Below are 17,902 nucleotides of genomic sequence, written 5' to 3' on the forward strand. Positions count from 1 at the left end.
TTCCTCAATCTCCTTACCTAGTACCTTCCTTTCCCCTCTCCTCCTCCCTGTCCTGATCCACTTGCTGTGCTCTATTAATCTCTCTTCTATCATCATCATCATTTTAATGAGCACATTCTAATTATACATATATAAGTGGAATTCATTGTGGTATATTCATACATGGACATAGCATAACTTGGTTGATTTTTGTTCCCTGTTATTCCCCATGACCTCCCTTCCTCCCTTCCCCCTCCAGCTTCTTCCTTTTACTCTATTGGTCTGCCTTACAAAAAAAAAAAAGTATCTTCTTTTGCTGTGTGGTACTGGGAGGTGCTCAAGTTCTCTACCACTGCTATATCCCCAGCCCCCCAAAAGGAATTATTTTGTTGATTAAAATATATTTTTCCCTTGGCTATGACAGCATTTTAATTTTAAAAAAAATCTTGTTTTCAGGTTAAATGAAGGACATACGGTGTATTTGGAACGCCATATTTGTGGGCGGTTGTTTGGTGAAAAATTCAGACATTTTCATGCTCTGGGAGGATGGGGTGAACTACAGAATTCGGTAAATAAATTGAACTTTTAAAAGCATTCATCCAAAGTTGTATAGTTGTAAAAAATTGAGTTTGTAAAGTATCTATGCCAACTAGCAACAAGGAAGTCATTTTTACAGCTGTGGAAAATGAGGCAGATGCAGGTAAAATCCTCTGTTGGTATATCATTGAAGGTAGTGTTCATGACCTAACTTGAATTGGGAGTTATGGGATCCCATTGGATCTTTGCTGTTAATACAGCTGAATATGTTTGAATTTTATTTTACATACTTATGTCATTTTTAAGTGCTTTGTCCTGAGAACTGAATTTGCTGACCAGGCATTGAATCACTTTTCTAGATTTTGTGGAAAGGCTTCCACAAGTTTTGACAACATTATCAATGTTTCCAATCTGTAAGTTTGTTTGAGTTCTGCAGTCCCCTGAAGTAGTTATGCTACTGAGTGGAGCAATACTTCCTTACAAGCTTGTTTGCTTCGTGATACCATCTTTATATCTGAACATTCTTGGTACTTCATATCCTGCAGATAAAAACTTTTGGGGAGACACATCCTTTCACCAAACTTGTAGTTGATCTGACAGACGTGGACCCTGATGTGGCCTATTCCTCAGTTCCCTATGAGAAGGGGTTTGCTTTACTCTTTTACCTGGAACAGCTTCTTGGAGGACCAGGTAAGTGTTGGCATTTTCTGGATTTTGTTTTTTTCCCTTTTGTAGGATAATGTGTGAAGGATAGGGAAGAATTATAAACGGTTGTTTTCTTGTTGTACTTCTGGTTCATTCGCTAGAGAAATCTGCATTGCTTTCTAAGGTTACTTTTATACATAAGACTTTGAATAACCTGAGCTTTATATAGTGCTGCTTGACTTAAAAAACAAATCTCAACAGAATTTTAAGGATGATATTATGTACTTGTTGAAAAAATTCCTATTTTATAAGAGATTTTTAAGAGTAGCAAGTGAGAGCACATCAACTCCACCCACTCCCCAGGGTGGTGCCCGTGTTAGCAGTCTGCTGTGTTTGGCTCCAAACCATATTCTAAGTGTATATGATTAAGCAGACAAATACACATGGTTATTTCCATTACCAAAAAAAAAAAAAAAAAAAAAAAAAAGGATCATAAGTAGTTCTCTTAGCATAGTCTCAGTTCCTAGCAGTCAACCATATAGCAAAACTGGTACGAATTTCTTTTTCTTTCTTCAGCTTCATGAACAGAAGATTTGTTCTTACTGTAGAGCTTAGTAACCTCAAAATATGATTTTTGTCTTTCCTTATTAAGCTGAGAACTTTCACCTTTCCACTTAAAGGAAGCACTTGATGGCTTTCCTGTGGTGTGTTTGAATTGTCCTCTGGTCAGAAGAGGATGGTTGCTTTTACACCTTGTGCTGTGTGTTCCTGTTCTGTCCTCATGTGTCCTTCCCTTACCTATAACTAGGACTTCTCTTCTCCCTTAAAATTATATATTTTTACTCTTAAAGCCCTCATTGGTTTCCCTATTCTTTGAGTATTCTCTGTTCTTTGTGGTTAATAGTACAATGCTGAGCTCCAAAAGTAAGTCAGATAATTACTTTTCTATGAATTGATTGCTTATGTTTTGCTTTTAGAGGTTTTCCTAGGATTCTTAAAGGCTTATGTCGAGAAATTTTCTTACAAGAGCATAACCACTGATGACTGGAAGAATTTCCTATATTCCCACTTTAAAGATAAGGTTGGATTAAAAAATATTTTATTTTACATGTTTAATATAGCTTTATTTATTTATTATTTGTTAGGCTAATTTGAATTTCTTAATAGTAGCATTGGTCCTGGATTTGCTTTTAGACTCATTCTTTTTTTTTTTTTTAATATATATATTTTTTTAGTTTTAGGTGGATACAATATCTTTATTTTACATTTATGTGGTGCTGAGGATCGAACCCAGTGCCTCATGCATGGTAGGCAAGCTGTCTACCACTGAGCCACAACCCCAGACCATAGACTCATTCTTTAATTGCATTTTTTAAAAATGTGATCTCAATAACATGAACTAATATGTAGAATTTTCCTATTTCAGAGAGACCCTCAATAATGTGGTTTGAAATTTTACTTTTTGTGTATACTTTTTTCTTATTTTAATTTTTTAATAGAACATTAGTAATGGATATAAATTTATTTTATATAGATAAAATAATGCATATATTAATTAGCTATATTTAATCATTTCACATTGCACATGTATATGAAAACATCATATTGTATCCTATAAAAGTACACAATGATGATCTGTCAATTAAAAATATTAATTTAAAAAAAGGAAGAGACTTAGAAATTGTCTTGATATGGCAGAGTAGAGAAAATTGTAGACTCAAGGACTTGAAAGTTTTAGGTTTTTGGTCTTACTGTTCACAGGTTGATATTCTCAATCAAGTTGATTGGAATGCCTGGCTCTACTCCCCTGGCCTGCCTCCTATAAAACCCAAGTAAGCACTTACTTGAGAGGAGTTCCCTCTCACTCTCCTAAATCCTAGAGCTCCTCAAACTATCTGAAAGGATTTTATGCCTTCCTTAGCCTGTTACTAGAATGTTGTGACAGCAGAGTTCTGAGGTGTTTAGGCCCTGAGGCTAAAAGACTGACTTCGGTGATTCATAAACATAGATTAGTTCGTTCCACTGCAGTAATTATTGAGTGCCTCCTTAACACAGCAGCAACAGTGAGGGACTTAGAAAAGAATAGCTGTTGTCCCTTCCATAAAACTTTTGTCTTAAGAAAAATAACATATGTTAATCATTACAACAGTGTTACAAGTTATTATTCCCATTTCCAGAGGAGGCAAATTAGGTTTAGTTCATTTGCCCAAGCTTGCCTGAGGTTGCTCAGCTAGTACGTAGTAGGAGTTGAGATTCAAGCCCTGGCAGTCCTACCCCTCTAATGTATTCCCTTCTAAAGTAAACACCCTACCCTGGTCTTCATCAGTCATGTGAGGACTTTGACTTCTGCGTGTTCCAGCTTCTTGCTGCTTTCCTTCAGGTCACTAAAACTGCTTACCAGCCACTCTTACATAAACAGTCTAGTGTGACTGATGCATAGGGGAGCAGCAGGAAATGAGGTAGAAGAATAGATGTCATGGTCATGTGTGTTTGGAAAGCATCTCAAATGGCCAGGCTGGGAGGAGTTTGGTTTTGGGAGATACCAAGAACTTGGGCATGGAAGAGGTAACCAGAGCTCCTCATTAACCAGGAGGTCCTGGGTACTGTGAACTGTCGTGTGAAACAGGAGGTCAGAAGCTGGGGAAGGGTCATGTCAATAGTACTGTTTTTAAAGTTTGTTTTGGAAACAGGCAGATGGCATAAATCATCAGTAAATTTTTATTTATTTATTTTTGATACTAAAAATTGAAATCAGGGCACTTTACTAATGAGCTACATCCCCACTTTATTTATTTATTTATTTATTTGGTTTTTGGTAGATGGACACAGTACCTTTGTTTTATTTGTTTATTTTTATGTGGTGCTGAGGATCAAACCCAGTGCCTTACACATGCTAGGCAAATGGTCCACCACTGAACTACACCCCCAGCCCCGGAAACTTAATGTCTACAATAAGCCACCAAAATAATGCTTTTTCCCCCTAACACTTCCTAGTTTAAGAAGTGCCATCAATACATTATCTTCTTACCAGAGATCATGAGGGCCTGAAGTAATGCAAGGCTAATGGGAAAAAAAAAAAAAAGAATAACTGAGAAGGGAAATGTTTCAGGGGTGGAGTCTATTGGCAGCTGATTGACCATAGTGAGCAAAGTAGGAATTAAAACTAATGGGGCAAAGAGGTCTTAGTTGAAGATTCAGTCCAATCCAATATACATTGAGAGGCAGGCACTATTATGATGGATGATGAATAAGGAACCCACAGAGCAAATACAGATTTATCAAGTAATTACAATACAATGGAAGTATTTCTAAAATATTTAAATGCTTATTAAGTGCTGTAGATGAGAAAATATTAATTTAAGTAGTTCTGGATTTGGACATCAGCCCAGAGATGATTTAACAGAGAATAATGCTAGAAGTAAAGTGTAGAACCTTAGTGGATCTTCATTTGAGACCTAGGAAAGAGGAAAGATGAACAAAATTGGCTAAAAATCAAAAAGAGATTGCAGATAGTAATTTGAAAGTGATAGAGTGGGCAGCAATGTAGTGTATTGTAAAAATAGGAGGGAAAAGGAACCAGAGGGACAAAAACATTGAATTTAAAGTTAGGAATCTTTTCAAAGACTTTTAGTTTCAGTGGCCTGATTGGAGCAAAAGAGAGTTGCAGAAAGTTGAGTGAATCAACTGTTGGCCATTGGTTTGAACTTTAAAAAAATCTGGGTGAAAAATAAGTTCTTAAAGGGTGTTTCTCTGATACCAGCATTGCTATGGGATCCTTTTTGATTAGTTCATTCTCTATCCCTGAAGATTACTTCCATGTCATACCAAAGTGCTAGAGGAACCCTGGAATCATTTATACACCCAGGGATCTTATAAAGAAAGATTCTTTGAAAACCCCAAACCACAGAAAATACTTTGCTCCATTGGAGCACAGAATGTTGGTTTCCAAGTCCACTGATCTTTAGTACTCTCATCACTTGTCTATATAGAAATATCTTCTCAGGTCTATCCCCTCACTCCACCACCAACCCTCTAGTTCAAACCCATGTCATCACCTCCACCTGGAAAACTGCTCTGGCTATGCACTTGTGTCCCCTCTGCCCCTCCCTATCTTTCTCCACACAGAGCTAGTGCAAACCTTCAAGCACACACCTGTATCGTGCCATCCCCTGCTTAGCAATCTTCACAGGCATCCTGTTGGTTTGGGGCTAAGGCTAATCCTATAATGGACACTACAAGGGTCCTGACTCTCCTCCTTTTGCTTCAGTCAGGATGGCAGTTTGGGGATCTCTCAAAACTCTCCACACTCCCTTGGACATAGGCCCTGAAGCACAATATTCTTTCCACCTCAGGCCTCTTTGCCCAGTTAATTGCAATCCAGCTTAAGAACCATTTCCTCATGGAAGCATCTCTTGACCTCTGTGACCAGGTTGGATCTTCCATTCGAGAGCTTCTTGGTGCTGGGTATCACCTCTTCATCGTGGTTGTCACGGTTTTAACTTTACACTTATTTGTGTGACTGTGAAAGCCTTTCCCTTCACAACACTCTAAGGCTCATCTCTGATTTTATACATTACTTTTCTTAGGGTTTTACAGTAAATAGGGGTTGCTTCTTTTCCCTGGGCTTATCCTTAACTCAGTTCTTTTAATTACACTGAGAAGAAAATTTCAGGATACTAAGCCAAAAGTTTCCCTCTGTCCTATTGTTTAAGAAATCATTGCTGAAGAATGTTCTCATATAAGGTGGTTTACTGTCTGAGGCCTTGAGAACCTCTGATCCCACTTGTTCTTAAAGGCAAACACAGTGGTTTGCGTACTTCCACAGCCTGACTACTGCATGAAGATAAGCTAGTTGCTGCTTCAGAAGAAGGAGGTGTGTTGCCCTCTCTGTTCTGTCCCCTAGGAAAGAACAGGAAACCCAGTCTTTAAAGCAGATCTAGTAGTAACTCCTAATTAAAACTTCACTTCTCTTAGGCCCCAAGTGGCAGGTGTTTCCCTGTTCTCTAAAGATGTTTCACAGCAAGCAAGCCTGATTTATGAACAAAAAGGGATGTTTCACAAGAATTTGGCACACGTTACGTGTTCTATTGTTGCAAAATGTACAGTTTATTTCCTAAGATGGGAGTATACATATATTGGTATAACTCAGTTTGCTTAATTCTTTTAAATCACAGTGTAATTCTTTTAAATAGTCTTCATTCACTTTCTTCTGAAAATGAAGGAATGCAGTCATTACACAATGATTTTGGCTCTCTCAAGGGTCTAGCATATGGAATAGTGCCTGTTATCTAGTAGGTACTTGCCAGTCTGCTGGATGATGAGAAGGCTGGAACAAGAGAAAGTAAAATCCATGAGAATGGGATTTTGTGTTGTGCCTCTTGTTATCTTGAGTGCCTAGATCTGTCTTGCCAGAGAGTGAACGCTAAGTGTGCTCCATAGACTCCAACTACTTTGCTATGCACTCCTTGAGCATGTCACAGCCTTGTCCTGGGTGTTGCTTTGGTATTCCCTCAGGATAGTCAGGCGTTTCCTTCATGTCTACTTGGATCTTTAAGTTCTTAGATAATGCCATAATACTTCAAGTTGGGTCAGAAATTTCCACTTCCAGTGGCAGGCTGGTGCTTGCTGGGGTGGAGGTTAGGTTGGCTGTGCCATGAGGTGGGCAAGTTCCCTGCTAGCCCCAGTCTTGACGTGGTGCTCGGACTGTAGCTGTGTCCGCGTGTTCTGATGCCTTCTCGTACTAATCTGACTACTGGAATCGCCAGTAGTAAAGTAAAATACTCAAGGCGCTCCAGCACAGATGATGGCTACATTGACCTTCAGTTTAAGAAAGCCCTCCTAAGATCCCTTATAAGGGTATAGCACTTGCCACTGTGCTATTTTTGATTGGCGCCTTTCTCATTATCATATGCTCCCTCCTGCTGTCAGGCTACGTCAGCAAAGAGTGGGCAGACAGGTCTGTTCCTGTTCTGATCATTGGCATTCTGGTGTTCCTGCCAGGATTTTACCATCTGCTCATCACCTACTATGCAGTTAAAGGCTACAAGGGTTACTCCTCCGATGATATTCAGACTTTAATGACTAACACCTCAGCCCTAAGACAAGTCACAGTGGGACTGAACCCAGGTTTAAAATATTGAGCAAAAACTGTGCGTAAGGGCTGAGGAATTATGCAGTTTTCAGATGTTTGACCAAACAATGGCCAGAGTTTATGGGTCCATCCCAAAAATGTTTAGCTAATTAGGAAACAGTGTGTTTTTATCTGGCCCTGGCAAAACCCACATGAATTTGTATCATGGAAGAATAGCAATGCTAATTATCTGGGAAAGCAGGAGATTATTCTGTAGTGGAAAGTGTTACCATTCCTTCCTTCTTTAGAGTTAGCATTTCTTTTAAATAGTCTTCATTGTCAATCTGTTATTGTAGCAAATGGAAGAGTATGGTATATTTGATTTCTTAGTTACTAAGTATTTTATTTTTAAAATATCAAAAGCTCTTATCCCCTACACTTAACTCTACCTTCACATTCTGGTGGAAGACCTCCATAAAATCACATATTAGCGTGGATCCATCTGTAATATTTTTTACTTTTTTCTTAGTAACAGGAACCAGGAATTTTTAAAGCCACAGAGTAAGTTTTCAAAGAATAAGCACTGTCTCTGATAACCAATCCTTGGTCAGGTCTGATCTTGTTTCCCAATGGGTTAGCCTACATATAATTTGGGTCATTCTGTCGTTTGTAGATCAAGATGTTCTGTATACAATGCCTTTAAAGACTGGACTTTTGGCTGTTCCCTAATGAAAACTGAAGATAAATTGTTGCTACTTAGAGTGTATAACCCTATTGCTAGCACCTGGTACTATAGTGTCATTCTGCTGAAGATCTCAAGACTTGACTTGGATCCCTGGAGAACCACATCCTTAGGTTGATTCTGTTTCTTTGCTTGAAAAAAGTGACTTACATTCAAACCAAATTAAAATGTCAGAATAAAAAAAAAAAAAAAATTCTATTTCCTTCACTTTGTAGTTGTTTATCTTTATTTAAAAGGAACTTTGAAATGTAAGTGCATTCTGTAGCTCTAACACTGCATTGATGCAAAAGCATGTGCACATTTATAAAATTTTAACATTTTAATATTTATTTATTTATTGCAGTTATGACATGACTCTGACAAATGCTTGTATTGCCTTAAGTCAAAGATGGATTACTGTGAGTAGTAACATGATTTTTTTTTTTTTTTTTTTTTTTGCTCCTTTTTAAATTGTACAAATATGTCTCTACTAGTGGGGATGATGCTTCAAATAGTGAACAGAAAGGCTATTTGAAAGAGAAGTTTGCTCAAGCTGATACTATCTCCACCCTAAATGTATAAAATTAAGTTTCATGGGAGGAAAATTTTTTTCCTCTTAAGTCACTGATAAGATGCTACTTCAGACATAGCAATTACATATACCAAGTAAATCTAAAATGATCTTGGGTGACTGCAGTGGGAAAAATTGAGGGACTTTGCTAGTCATTAGCTTTGTTCATTTTTCTAAAATTTCCTGAAGAAGAGCTTCTTCATGTATGTACTGAAACATAACTCTTTTTTTTTTTTAAGTTGTTGATGGACCTTTATTTTGTTTACTTATATGTGATGCTGAGAATCGAACCCAGTGCCTCACACAAGCATTCTACCACTGAGCCACAACCCCAGCCCCCTGAAACATAACTTTTTTTAATATGTATATATTTATTTATTTTTTTTAGTTGTAGTTGGACACAATATCTTTATTTTACTTATTTATTTTTATGTGGTGTCAAGGATCAAACCCAGTGCAGCACACATGCTAGATAAGTGCTCTACTGCTGAGCCACAACCCCAGCCCCCTGAAACATAACGCTTAAGAAAAGTGGAGTAAAGATGCGCCCTGGATAACTCTTTAATGGAAAATAAGGAAAAAAAAAAAAAGTAGTTTTATTCCAATTATTTGCAACAGATTTTGATGTAGCTGTTTGAAATTTGTTTTGAAAGTTTATTCAACAGTATTCCTTGGCAGTCTTCATCATTCAAAATACTATACCTGGCCTGGGGCTGTAGCTCAGTGGTAGAGCACTTGCCTAGCATGTGTGAGGCACTGGGTTCCATCCTTAGCACCAAATAAATAAAGGCATTCTGTCCATCTACAACTACAAAAAGGAAGTTTAAAAAAAAATGCTATACCACACATTATGCAGGATACAGAGATGAACTTGCCTTTGGAGTGTCTGTAGTTTAATTGAAGAAATTAGATTCTTATATAAATAAATGTCATGCTAAGCAGTAAGTGATAAGCAGCATGAGAAAGATACAGATGAAGTAATAAGAAAGAAAGTGCCTTTTCTACCCCCAGGATGGGGATTGGCATGAGGGATTGCTGCTTGCAGGGCAGGATATTCCTGCTGGATCTGAATATGGCTTGGGCATGGACAAGGTGGAAGAGGACACATTCTGGGTGAGAGAGACAATGTTTAAGAAGGTTGTTATAAATTAGTTGGCATGCTTTTTGTAATGTTTCTTTACTTTGGAAATCGCCTCACAAGGGGTGTTTGTGTGTGTATATATTTATTTATTTTAAAAAGAGAGTGGCTGTTCCTCTATTCTTACTATTAATAGTCTTTTTTCTTAGATTTCACACATCACATTTTAGGAATTATTAGCTTTTTAAGTTAGAGTAACATAATCTCAGGATTATATAAGTAGCTCAAGCTTAAATTTATTTTGTATAATGCTCACCTGTGCATTTCTGTCTTTTTCTTAATTTTTACTTTATGACAGATAAACCAATAATATTACTAAATTGTACAAAACCAGAAATAACCAGGTAACTTTTTTTTTTTTAAGGCCAAAGAAGAAGATTTAAATTCATTCACTGCCACAGACTTGAAAGATCTCTCTTCTCATCAGTTGAATGAGTTTTTAGCACAGATGCTCCAGAGAGTAAGTACTAGCTCAAAAAATGAGAAATTAAAATGGACACAGAAGCACAGCATGTATGTTGTGCCTACCTTGGAAAATATTAATGTGGAAACTCATAGAAAAAAAAGCAATTTATATAATTATTTTAAAAAGCATTTATTAAATGCCTAATATGTTTAATATTGAGATTATTACTAAAATATTTAAGAAAGACTACACCTTTGTTCTCAAAAAGCTTGTAATCTGTGGGAAGGGGAACATATATAAAATTTAGCAATAAAAGGAAATATATTTTAGTTTAGTTTAATTAGTACAGAAGAACTCATTTCCATTTGAGGTCATCAAGGAAAGATTTTTGAAGGAGTGAAGTTTGATTTGGAGGGAGGAAGGTATTCAAATTGGAGAGAGCATCAAGGTACCCAGTGTTGAAGAGTAAGCCGTTGGGTTGGGTGAGGAAGTCAGTGAAAGTATCGCTGAAAAGACTTGTAGGTGTGATGAGTCTTAAACGCTAAATCAAGAAGTTTAGATTTTATTCTGGTCAGTTGGAAAGTGGAAAGGATCTCAAATTCTTAATAGAAGAGTCACTTGATGAAGTGGTGAGTAATGAAAACTAATGTGACATGAGGGCCACAGAGTTGTGAAGTTGGTTGGGAGGCGTGAGGAGTGAGCTGATGTTGAGGAAGAGACCAGGCCAGTGAGAGAGATGGTACAGGATGAAAGCACAGGTTTTGTGACTGACTGGATTTGAGTGTTAACAGGAAATAATCCAGGCAGATTTTAAGGTAATTAAAAGAACTCATGAGACTAGAAGGTAGTGCATTTTGAATGGGGAGATAATGACTGGGTCTCTATGTAATATATTAAAGGGGATTCCAGTTTAAGAACCTCAAAGGAGATGGAGATTTGAAACAATTTCCTTTGGGATTGCAAAGATGAAGAATAGGATTTTGAGCAGCAGGGGTCCCATTGATGTAAGATACCACCAGTTTTTAGTGCATCGTGTCATCATGGTTTCATAAATTTCTGTAGCACTGCTATGTGGCCTAGGACCAAGAAGAGAGAAATCCTGATGGGATGACTTGGGAATGGGTGCAGCAAAACTTGGGGAGGGTCAGGGAGCCTCAACAATGACCTTAACCAGGTGGCATACCTGGGTATATTTGAACATATCCATAGAGGAGCTAATAGTCTAAATAATTTGGGGTAGGCCTGGCAGTTAGTGAGAACAGATACCATGAGTGAGTGTGAAGTGGGTCCTGTAAGGTAAGGAGGCCGCGGCTGGAGAGGAGAGTTTCTGTCTTCTAGCAGCACCTCTGCCTGTCCTCTGCAGGCACCTCAAACTCTCTATCTGTCCAGACTAAACTCATCTCCTTTCTTTCCTTCACCCAAACTTGTCCCCCCTGTTAGTGGGTTAACAGCACAGGAAGTTCATGAGCCCCCAAAATTGTATATAGAAGTTTGTATTTTTATGGTAAATGTATTTCCCTCACCTATAGTAGAGGTGCATATTATTCATTAGCTTGCAAAGGGTCTATAACATAAAAGTTTAAGAACTGACATTTTGTAAGGATATAGGTAACTTAAAAGTAATTTTGGAGGACGTATATAAAGATAAAGCCAGAGGCAGTCCGTGAGGAAAAAAATTAAGAACTATGCTTTAATCTGGAGAAGTGGAAAAATTTAAGCTATATTATATGTAGGGAAATACTTGAAAGACTAGAGAGTCTGGAAGGTAATATTTATACTAAAAAGTCTGAGGAGAGTAATTCTCATTTATTTCTTTTAAGTACCTTATAAAGTAAATTATCCCTGTGTTCCTAGTAAAAACCTCCAGAGTAAGTTTGAACAAAACTTACTTTAGTAAATATTTGTTTATTTTACTTTTTATATCACTTACTTCGCTATTATAAAATATTTAGAATTTTAATCTGGCTAAGAATTTCTCTCCAGCTCCTTTCTTCCAAGAAATCCTGTTGAAATGATACGTTATGCTTCTGTATTTTGCTCTTAGGCACCTCTTCCATTGGGGCACATAAAGCGAATGCAAGAGGTGTACAACTTCAATGCCATTAACAATTCTGAAATACGATTCAGGTACATCATTTTAACTTGTCTCTGTGGAAGAAAGCAGAACACTGATTTAAAATCTGGAGAAGGAAAGCAGAGTACGCACCATCCATGGGTCTTGAGAAATCCTTATCAATTTCCTTCATTGTTATAAATAATTATAGTGGTATTTATGTCTATAAGACAAGAATATTAATCTTTTGTTAGACTTTGTTATAAGCTTTTTGCCTTAAAAAGAAAATTAGAATGAAGGATTCAGTGGTAAAATGGGCTTTCTTTCTCAGCCAGCTAAATTGAATAGTTGGGAATAGTTAGAAAACTTTGATTCTGTTATAAGTTAACGTTTCTTAAATCAAATTTGTAGTGTGAGGTTTAAACGAAAGTTCAGTTCCTTGAGAAATTGCATTGATAAAGTACATGAGCACCTCTATAAGCCAAATCTTTTAAAATATGATCTTTTTTTCAAGAACCAACTCCGCTTCCTTCTCTTCTCCAGTAACTAAATGGTGTATAAATATATGGGTGTGAGATTCTCAGAATAAAGTGGTGTACAATTTGACTGTAATGGGATTATTCATCTTTACATTTCCTTTGTCATTTCCTGTTCCTTCTTTCCTATTTTCTCTCCCATGCCCCCTAAAAATCCACCTTTCAGATGGTTACGGCTCTGCATTCAATCGAAATGGGAGGAAGCAATTCCTTTGGCTCTAAAAATGGCAACTGAACAAGGAAGAATGAAATTTACCCGACCCTTATTCAAGTAAGACCACATCAAACTGTGCTTCATATTTATACATGGAATCAGAAGAATAATCAAAAATTTTGTAAAATGCAGTGTTTTAAAATTCTTAACTGTGTTAAAGTTCATTTTTATAGATATAATTTTGGAAGAGGAATTCACACTTCTGATTGTTTAAAATTTGAAATTATTTTATTAGCTTTTTTAGAAACATTATTATTGACCAAATAGAGTTAGACAATGATAAAAAGGATATAAATTAAAGATGGTCTTATATACAGAGAAGGATTTTTAAAAGAAATAGAAGATATTGGTGAGTAGGTATGAACACAAAAAAGTGTCTAAAACTAAATGCAGGGAGATAGATGCCAGCAGATAAGGTAAAACATTTTTGATTCAAATGTTGCTAAGAAGTGCAAGAGCAGGTTGCTTGACATATAATAAAAGATGCCTGGTGCAGGGGGGAAAGTCATATTTTGGCAGCAAGATGTAACTTAAAAATATCTTTGAAATACTTTTACTATGTATTTGGTCTATGTTCTGAAAAAAATATAATCATGACATAAATATCCATGATTAATTTGTTTTTAATTTACTTCACAAGTTTAAAATTTGGCAGCACAAGTCATCCATTTTTTTAATATGGCCACAAAATTCATATTTTAAGTAAAGTATTTCATCAAAGCATTATTATTTCACTATAGTTAGTATTTTCCTTCTCAAATTATTTGAAATTTTCTGAAATTCTTTTTCTAAATTTACTATTTTTATACTTTTAAAATCTCAATGAAAAAATAAACTTTAAAAAGCCAATTTTAGCTGGGGTGTGGAGCACACCTATAATCCCAGTAATTTGGGAGGCTGTGGCAGGAGGATCACAAGTTCAAAGCCAGCGTCAGCAACTTAGTGTGATGCTGTCTCTAAGTAAAATATATAAAAAGGACTGGGGATATGGCTCAGTGGTTAAGTGCCCCTGAGTTCAATCCCTGCTACCAAAACAAAAACAAAACAAAACAAAAAAGCCAATTTTAAAAAAGATAGTCTTTAAGGCACATTCTCATACAAGACCAGTATTTGGCCAGTAAGTGAAAGGACCCTGTTCAAATAATAAAATACTTACATGCTGCCACTCTGGCCCTTCCCTGTAAAACCCCACAATATCTGTGATCTGCCAGTTTAAGGGTCAGTCTCTGGTGCAGAGATTGGCACAGGCTACCTAATAGGCCAGGATTTGTGCTTTATTTGGGTGATATTTAGCTATTCCTAACCATCACTTTTAACTTTATCTCTAATATTAACTTAATGTTTGTTTTCCCTTCCTGTGTGTGTGTGTCTGTCTCTTTCTCCCTCCCCCTCTCCCTCTTTCCTCTTTCTTTCCCTTCTCTTTTGGCAGGGATCTTGCTGCCTTTGACAAGTCCCGTGATCAAGCCATCCATACCTATCAGGAGCACAAAGCAAGCATGCATCCTGTGACTGCAATGCTGGTGGGGAAGGATTTGAAAGTGGATTAAGGACCTGCCTTTTACTGATTTCCAAAATTTCCTTTTTTAAAATTGAATTCATGAAGAAATATAAAACTTCAGCTCATGTCATTAATAAAAATGTCTTTTTATTTGTGGTGTTTTATTGTTTTGTCGGTGACTTTGTAAATTTTCTACCTTTTTAAAAAATAGTGGTATATTCTTTATAAATTTTAATGAGTTTTAATCTGTTAATTTACATGGTGTAAATGTTTGAATTAGCTTCATTATCAATTCTTTTTTTCCTCCACGTTTTTTACTGGTGCATTCTAGTTGTCCACAATGTTGGGATTCATTGTTACAATTTGCACACAATGTAACAATATATTGTTATTAGTTTTCTAACTATGATCACAAAATATGCCAAAATATTATATACCTGATGTTTTATCAAAGTTCTTTAATTTAAATCTGCCTTAAACCAAAAATTCAGCATGATGAGAGTTTTGCTTTTAAAATATTCTTAGATGTGGACACTCACCACCCACCTGGTGCACGTTTATAGCATGAACTCCCTTACCAAACTGTAAACTCTAGCAGGAGCCTCAGCTCTCCAGCCCTGGGTTCATCTGGCTGATCTGGGAGACTTGTCAACCTTCTTAAGGGATCAGGTGGGCACCCTGAGCATCAGCACCTCCATCAGTCTCTCAGGTAGCCTCCTGATAGTCGTTTAATGTGCCTCATGTGTGGCCAGCTGGTGTTCTTCACATAGAACATGCAGAATATAGAAACATACTGAAAACATCCAACTTGAACCATATTAAAGACTGGAATAACAGCACCCTTGTGAATGCAGTGTGGTGCCCCAAGCGCCTTGGCATACAATTTAGGAACCACAGCTGTATTGTGCCGCAGTCTGGCTGGGCACAATTCACGAGCCACTTGTCAAGCAAAACCAACTTTATTTTTAGAACACACACTCAGCACCACACTGCCTCTTCAGGAATTCCCTCAGAGCCCAACTGCCACCACCCGCTTCAGGGGAGCCTCTCAACCCCCACTCCTCCTGCTCTTAAGGCCAATTGGCTGGGTCGCATGGGCGGAGCCAAAAGAGTCCCCCAATGAGCAGCTCCGTGGTCTGAAAGGGCGGGGAAACAGCCCAATGAGCATCACCGCAGAGGAGCCAATCAGCTGGCAGCTGGAAGTTTGCTGGGGCCCCTTAGGCTGTGGCTCTCAACATCATTGGTTAGGATTCTTTGACAGCAAGTAATGACAATCCAAGTGACTGGAAGTCACAAGGGAAGAGGGAGATTACTTAATGAGACAAGATAGAGGTTACCAGAACCCCAGGACAGGAGACAAGCCCATCACTACTCCTGACTCATCCATTTTTCTGGTGCACATTGTACAGTCTGGATGGCCCCCGGCTCTGCTGTTTGAAATGATTCCTTCCACGTGGAGAGACCATCTCAATTCCAAATTCCCAGACAGGAGACTGACCCAGATTGGGTCAACCCTGGCCACATAGACTCTAGCCAAACAGAAAACTGAGTGTAAGCCTGATGGGGGTGTGACATCACCAGACTAAAGGGCTCAGACAGTGACTAGTCTTAAAATAGGAGTGAACAGGGAAGATGAGGTATTAAAATGGCAAGTTCCTGTCCCTCCTGGAATCCTCCACCATCTCCCTTGCTCCCGCTTGCCCTAGTAATGCTGTCCTTTGGGACATAGACCTTCACTGGTCTGTTTCTCAAGGCTCTCTTCTCTCTTGACTTTGCCAGGAATACCAGAGCAGAAAGATCAGTTCAAGCCCCTAATATATAATCACATTCTGAGTGCTTAGACTTGAACAAATTCATGCATTTAAATAATGCTTTTTAAATATATATATATTTAGTTGTCGATGGACCTTCATTTTATTTATTTTATTTATTTATTTTTTATATGTGGTGCTGGGGATGGAACCCAGTGCCTCACTCATGCTAGGCAAACGAGCTACCACCCCAGCCCCCCCCCCAATAATGCTTTTTAAAGTTTCTTTTGCCATATGAGCTTAAAAGAAATGGTACTAATGGTACCATTTTTCAAAAATCCCTTGGGATGCTTGAAAGATGGGGTGGAAAAGTGCTATGAAGAAGGTAGAGGGCGCTAAAGACAAACACATCTACATACAGGTTTCCCTGGAGTTCACACTGACACTTCAGCTAACTTGTTGAGTGTCTTTGTGCCAGGTCTGATACACACATGATTACGGGATGAACAAAGATAAGTAATTTCTATAGATTGCTAAAGGTTGGGGTGGGAAACCTGGGGCACCATGCTGTACACTGTAATTCCAGCTATTGGAGAGACTGAGGCAGGAGGATCCCAAGTTCAATGCCAGCTGGGCAGTTTAGTGAGACCCTGTCTCCAAAAGGGATAGGGACATAGTTCAGTGGTAACACGCTTGTCTAGAAATCTAGCATGCATAGATTTCCCCAGTATTGTGCAAAAAGATGGACAGGAGGAGATAATGCTAACGCAGCCTAGAAAGGGGTTGCTTCACCAGCCCAGCCAAGGAAGGATTTAGGAAATACGGTCCTGGAGAAGAAAAGACCTAAACTGAGATTTCCGGAAAAAGACATAGCTACCAAGCAGAAAAGTTGGGAAGTGTTGGAGGGAGGGTAACAGGATTAAATGGCTCTGCAATGTCGAGGGCCTGACTTAAATCACTGAGAGCTGGTGTCATCTTGGAATTACTCAAAAGCTGAGCTCAGCTGGGCCTGTCAGCTGGAGTACCCAGGAGTTTGGGTTTTCTTCCAGCATGGGGGTAGTTGGACATCTTATTGGTCTAAGTCTGTATGCATCACCAAACACTGTCACGAAGGAAGGGCGTCGTTATCTACATTTTGTTCCTAGCACCTCCCATAGAGCTTAATACATAACAGGTGTTCAAGAAATATTTGTTACATGAATGAATGAATGAAGGCAGGCAGAGAGTAAAGACGGTTCATACCTGAGGACATTCCGTTTTCTCAGAGATGTAGATGTTAGGCTTTCCTCGGAGAGTTAGGTGAATGGAAATTCTTAGGGGAGGGGGAGTGGGGAAAAGGACAGTACTAGGAATCTGCAGGATCTCAGGACTTCTGTAGTGAAATCTTCCTCCTGGGTAAACAGAGGTGGCAATTTGTTTTGATGACCCAGGGCATAGGTTGAGGGATGCAAAGGACCTTGAAATTTGTAAGAAGAGTGATTCAAGTGGGGGAGCCGAGGGAAGAAGAGACCAACCAGAGGTCAGGGTCAAGGTAAGAGAAGGTTAAAGTAGGAGTTGGGGGGAATTGGAAGGTTAGAAGGTTGAGTCAAAAGGTGGATTACTGGAATTTAAGATGATTTATGTGAGTCAAATTCAGGCAATGACAAATTCCAGGCCACACTCAGGAGGTGAGTGCTGAAGGACAAGTTTCAATTACTTTCAGGAAGTTGTCCAAGGAAGAGACTGTGGGTGTGGGTATGGGTGTTTGTGGGAAGTGGCTGTGTCTCTGTCCAAAGAGTCTGTT

At 38.2% G+C, this 17,902-nt stretch overlaps 1 protein-coding gene and 1 pseudogene across 2 annotated transcripts in view; both read left to right on the forward strand.

The window, feature by feature from the left end:
* The window catches only part of Lta4h (leukotriene A4 hydrolase), a 37,793-nt gene extending 23,275 nt beyond the window's left edge, over nucleotides 1–14,518 (forward strand). Inside the window, exons 11-19 of one of the 2 annotated variants that reach the window (XM_046419236.2) lie at nucleotides 436–547; nucleotides 1,062–1,206; nucleotides 2,139–2,242; nucleotides 2,923–2,993; nucleotides 8,317–8,371; nucleotides 10,026–10,121; nucleotides 12,112–12,194; nucleotides 12,823–12,927; nucleotides 14,300–14,518. In XM_046419236.2, coding sequence (XP_046275192.1) covers nucleotides 436–547; nucleotides 1,062–1,206; nucleotides 2,139–2,242; nucleotides 2,923–2,993; nucleotides 8,317–8,371; nucleotides 10,026–10,121; nucleotides 12,112–12,194; nucleotides 12,823–12,927; nucleotides 14,300–14,417 — 889 coding nt within the window. In that variant the 3' untranslated portion in view covers nucleotides 14,418–14,518. The remainder of the gene's footprint in view (nucleotides 1–435; nucleotides 548–1,061; nucleotides 1,207–2,138; nucleotides 2,243–2,922; nucleotides 2,994–8,316; nucleotides 8,372–10,025; nucleotides 10,122–12,111; nucleotides 12,195–12,822; nucleotides 12,928–14,299) is intronic. The other variant, XM_046419237.2, reaches the window with a different exon arrangement.
* Nucleotides 3,006–8,310, forward strand: LOC124075689 (transmembrane protein 230-like; annotated as a pseudogene).
* Nucleotides 14,519–17,902: the final 3,384 nt, after the last annotated feature.

This window comes from Marmota monax, unplaced genomic scaffold (genome assembly GCF_021218885.2).
Source record: "Marmota monax isolate L192 unplaced genomic scaffold, Marmota_monax_Labrador192_F-V1.1 WCK01_AAM20220418_F8-fsc00036, whole genome shotgun sequence".
Taxonomy (NCBI): Eukaryota; Metazoa; Chordata; class Mammalia; order Rodentia; family Sciuridae; genus Marmota; species Marmota monax.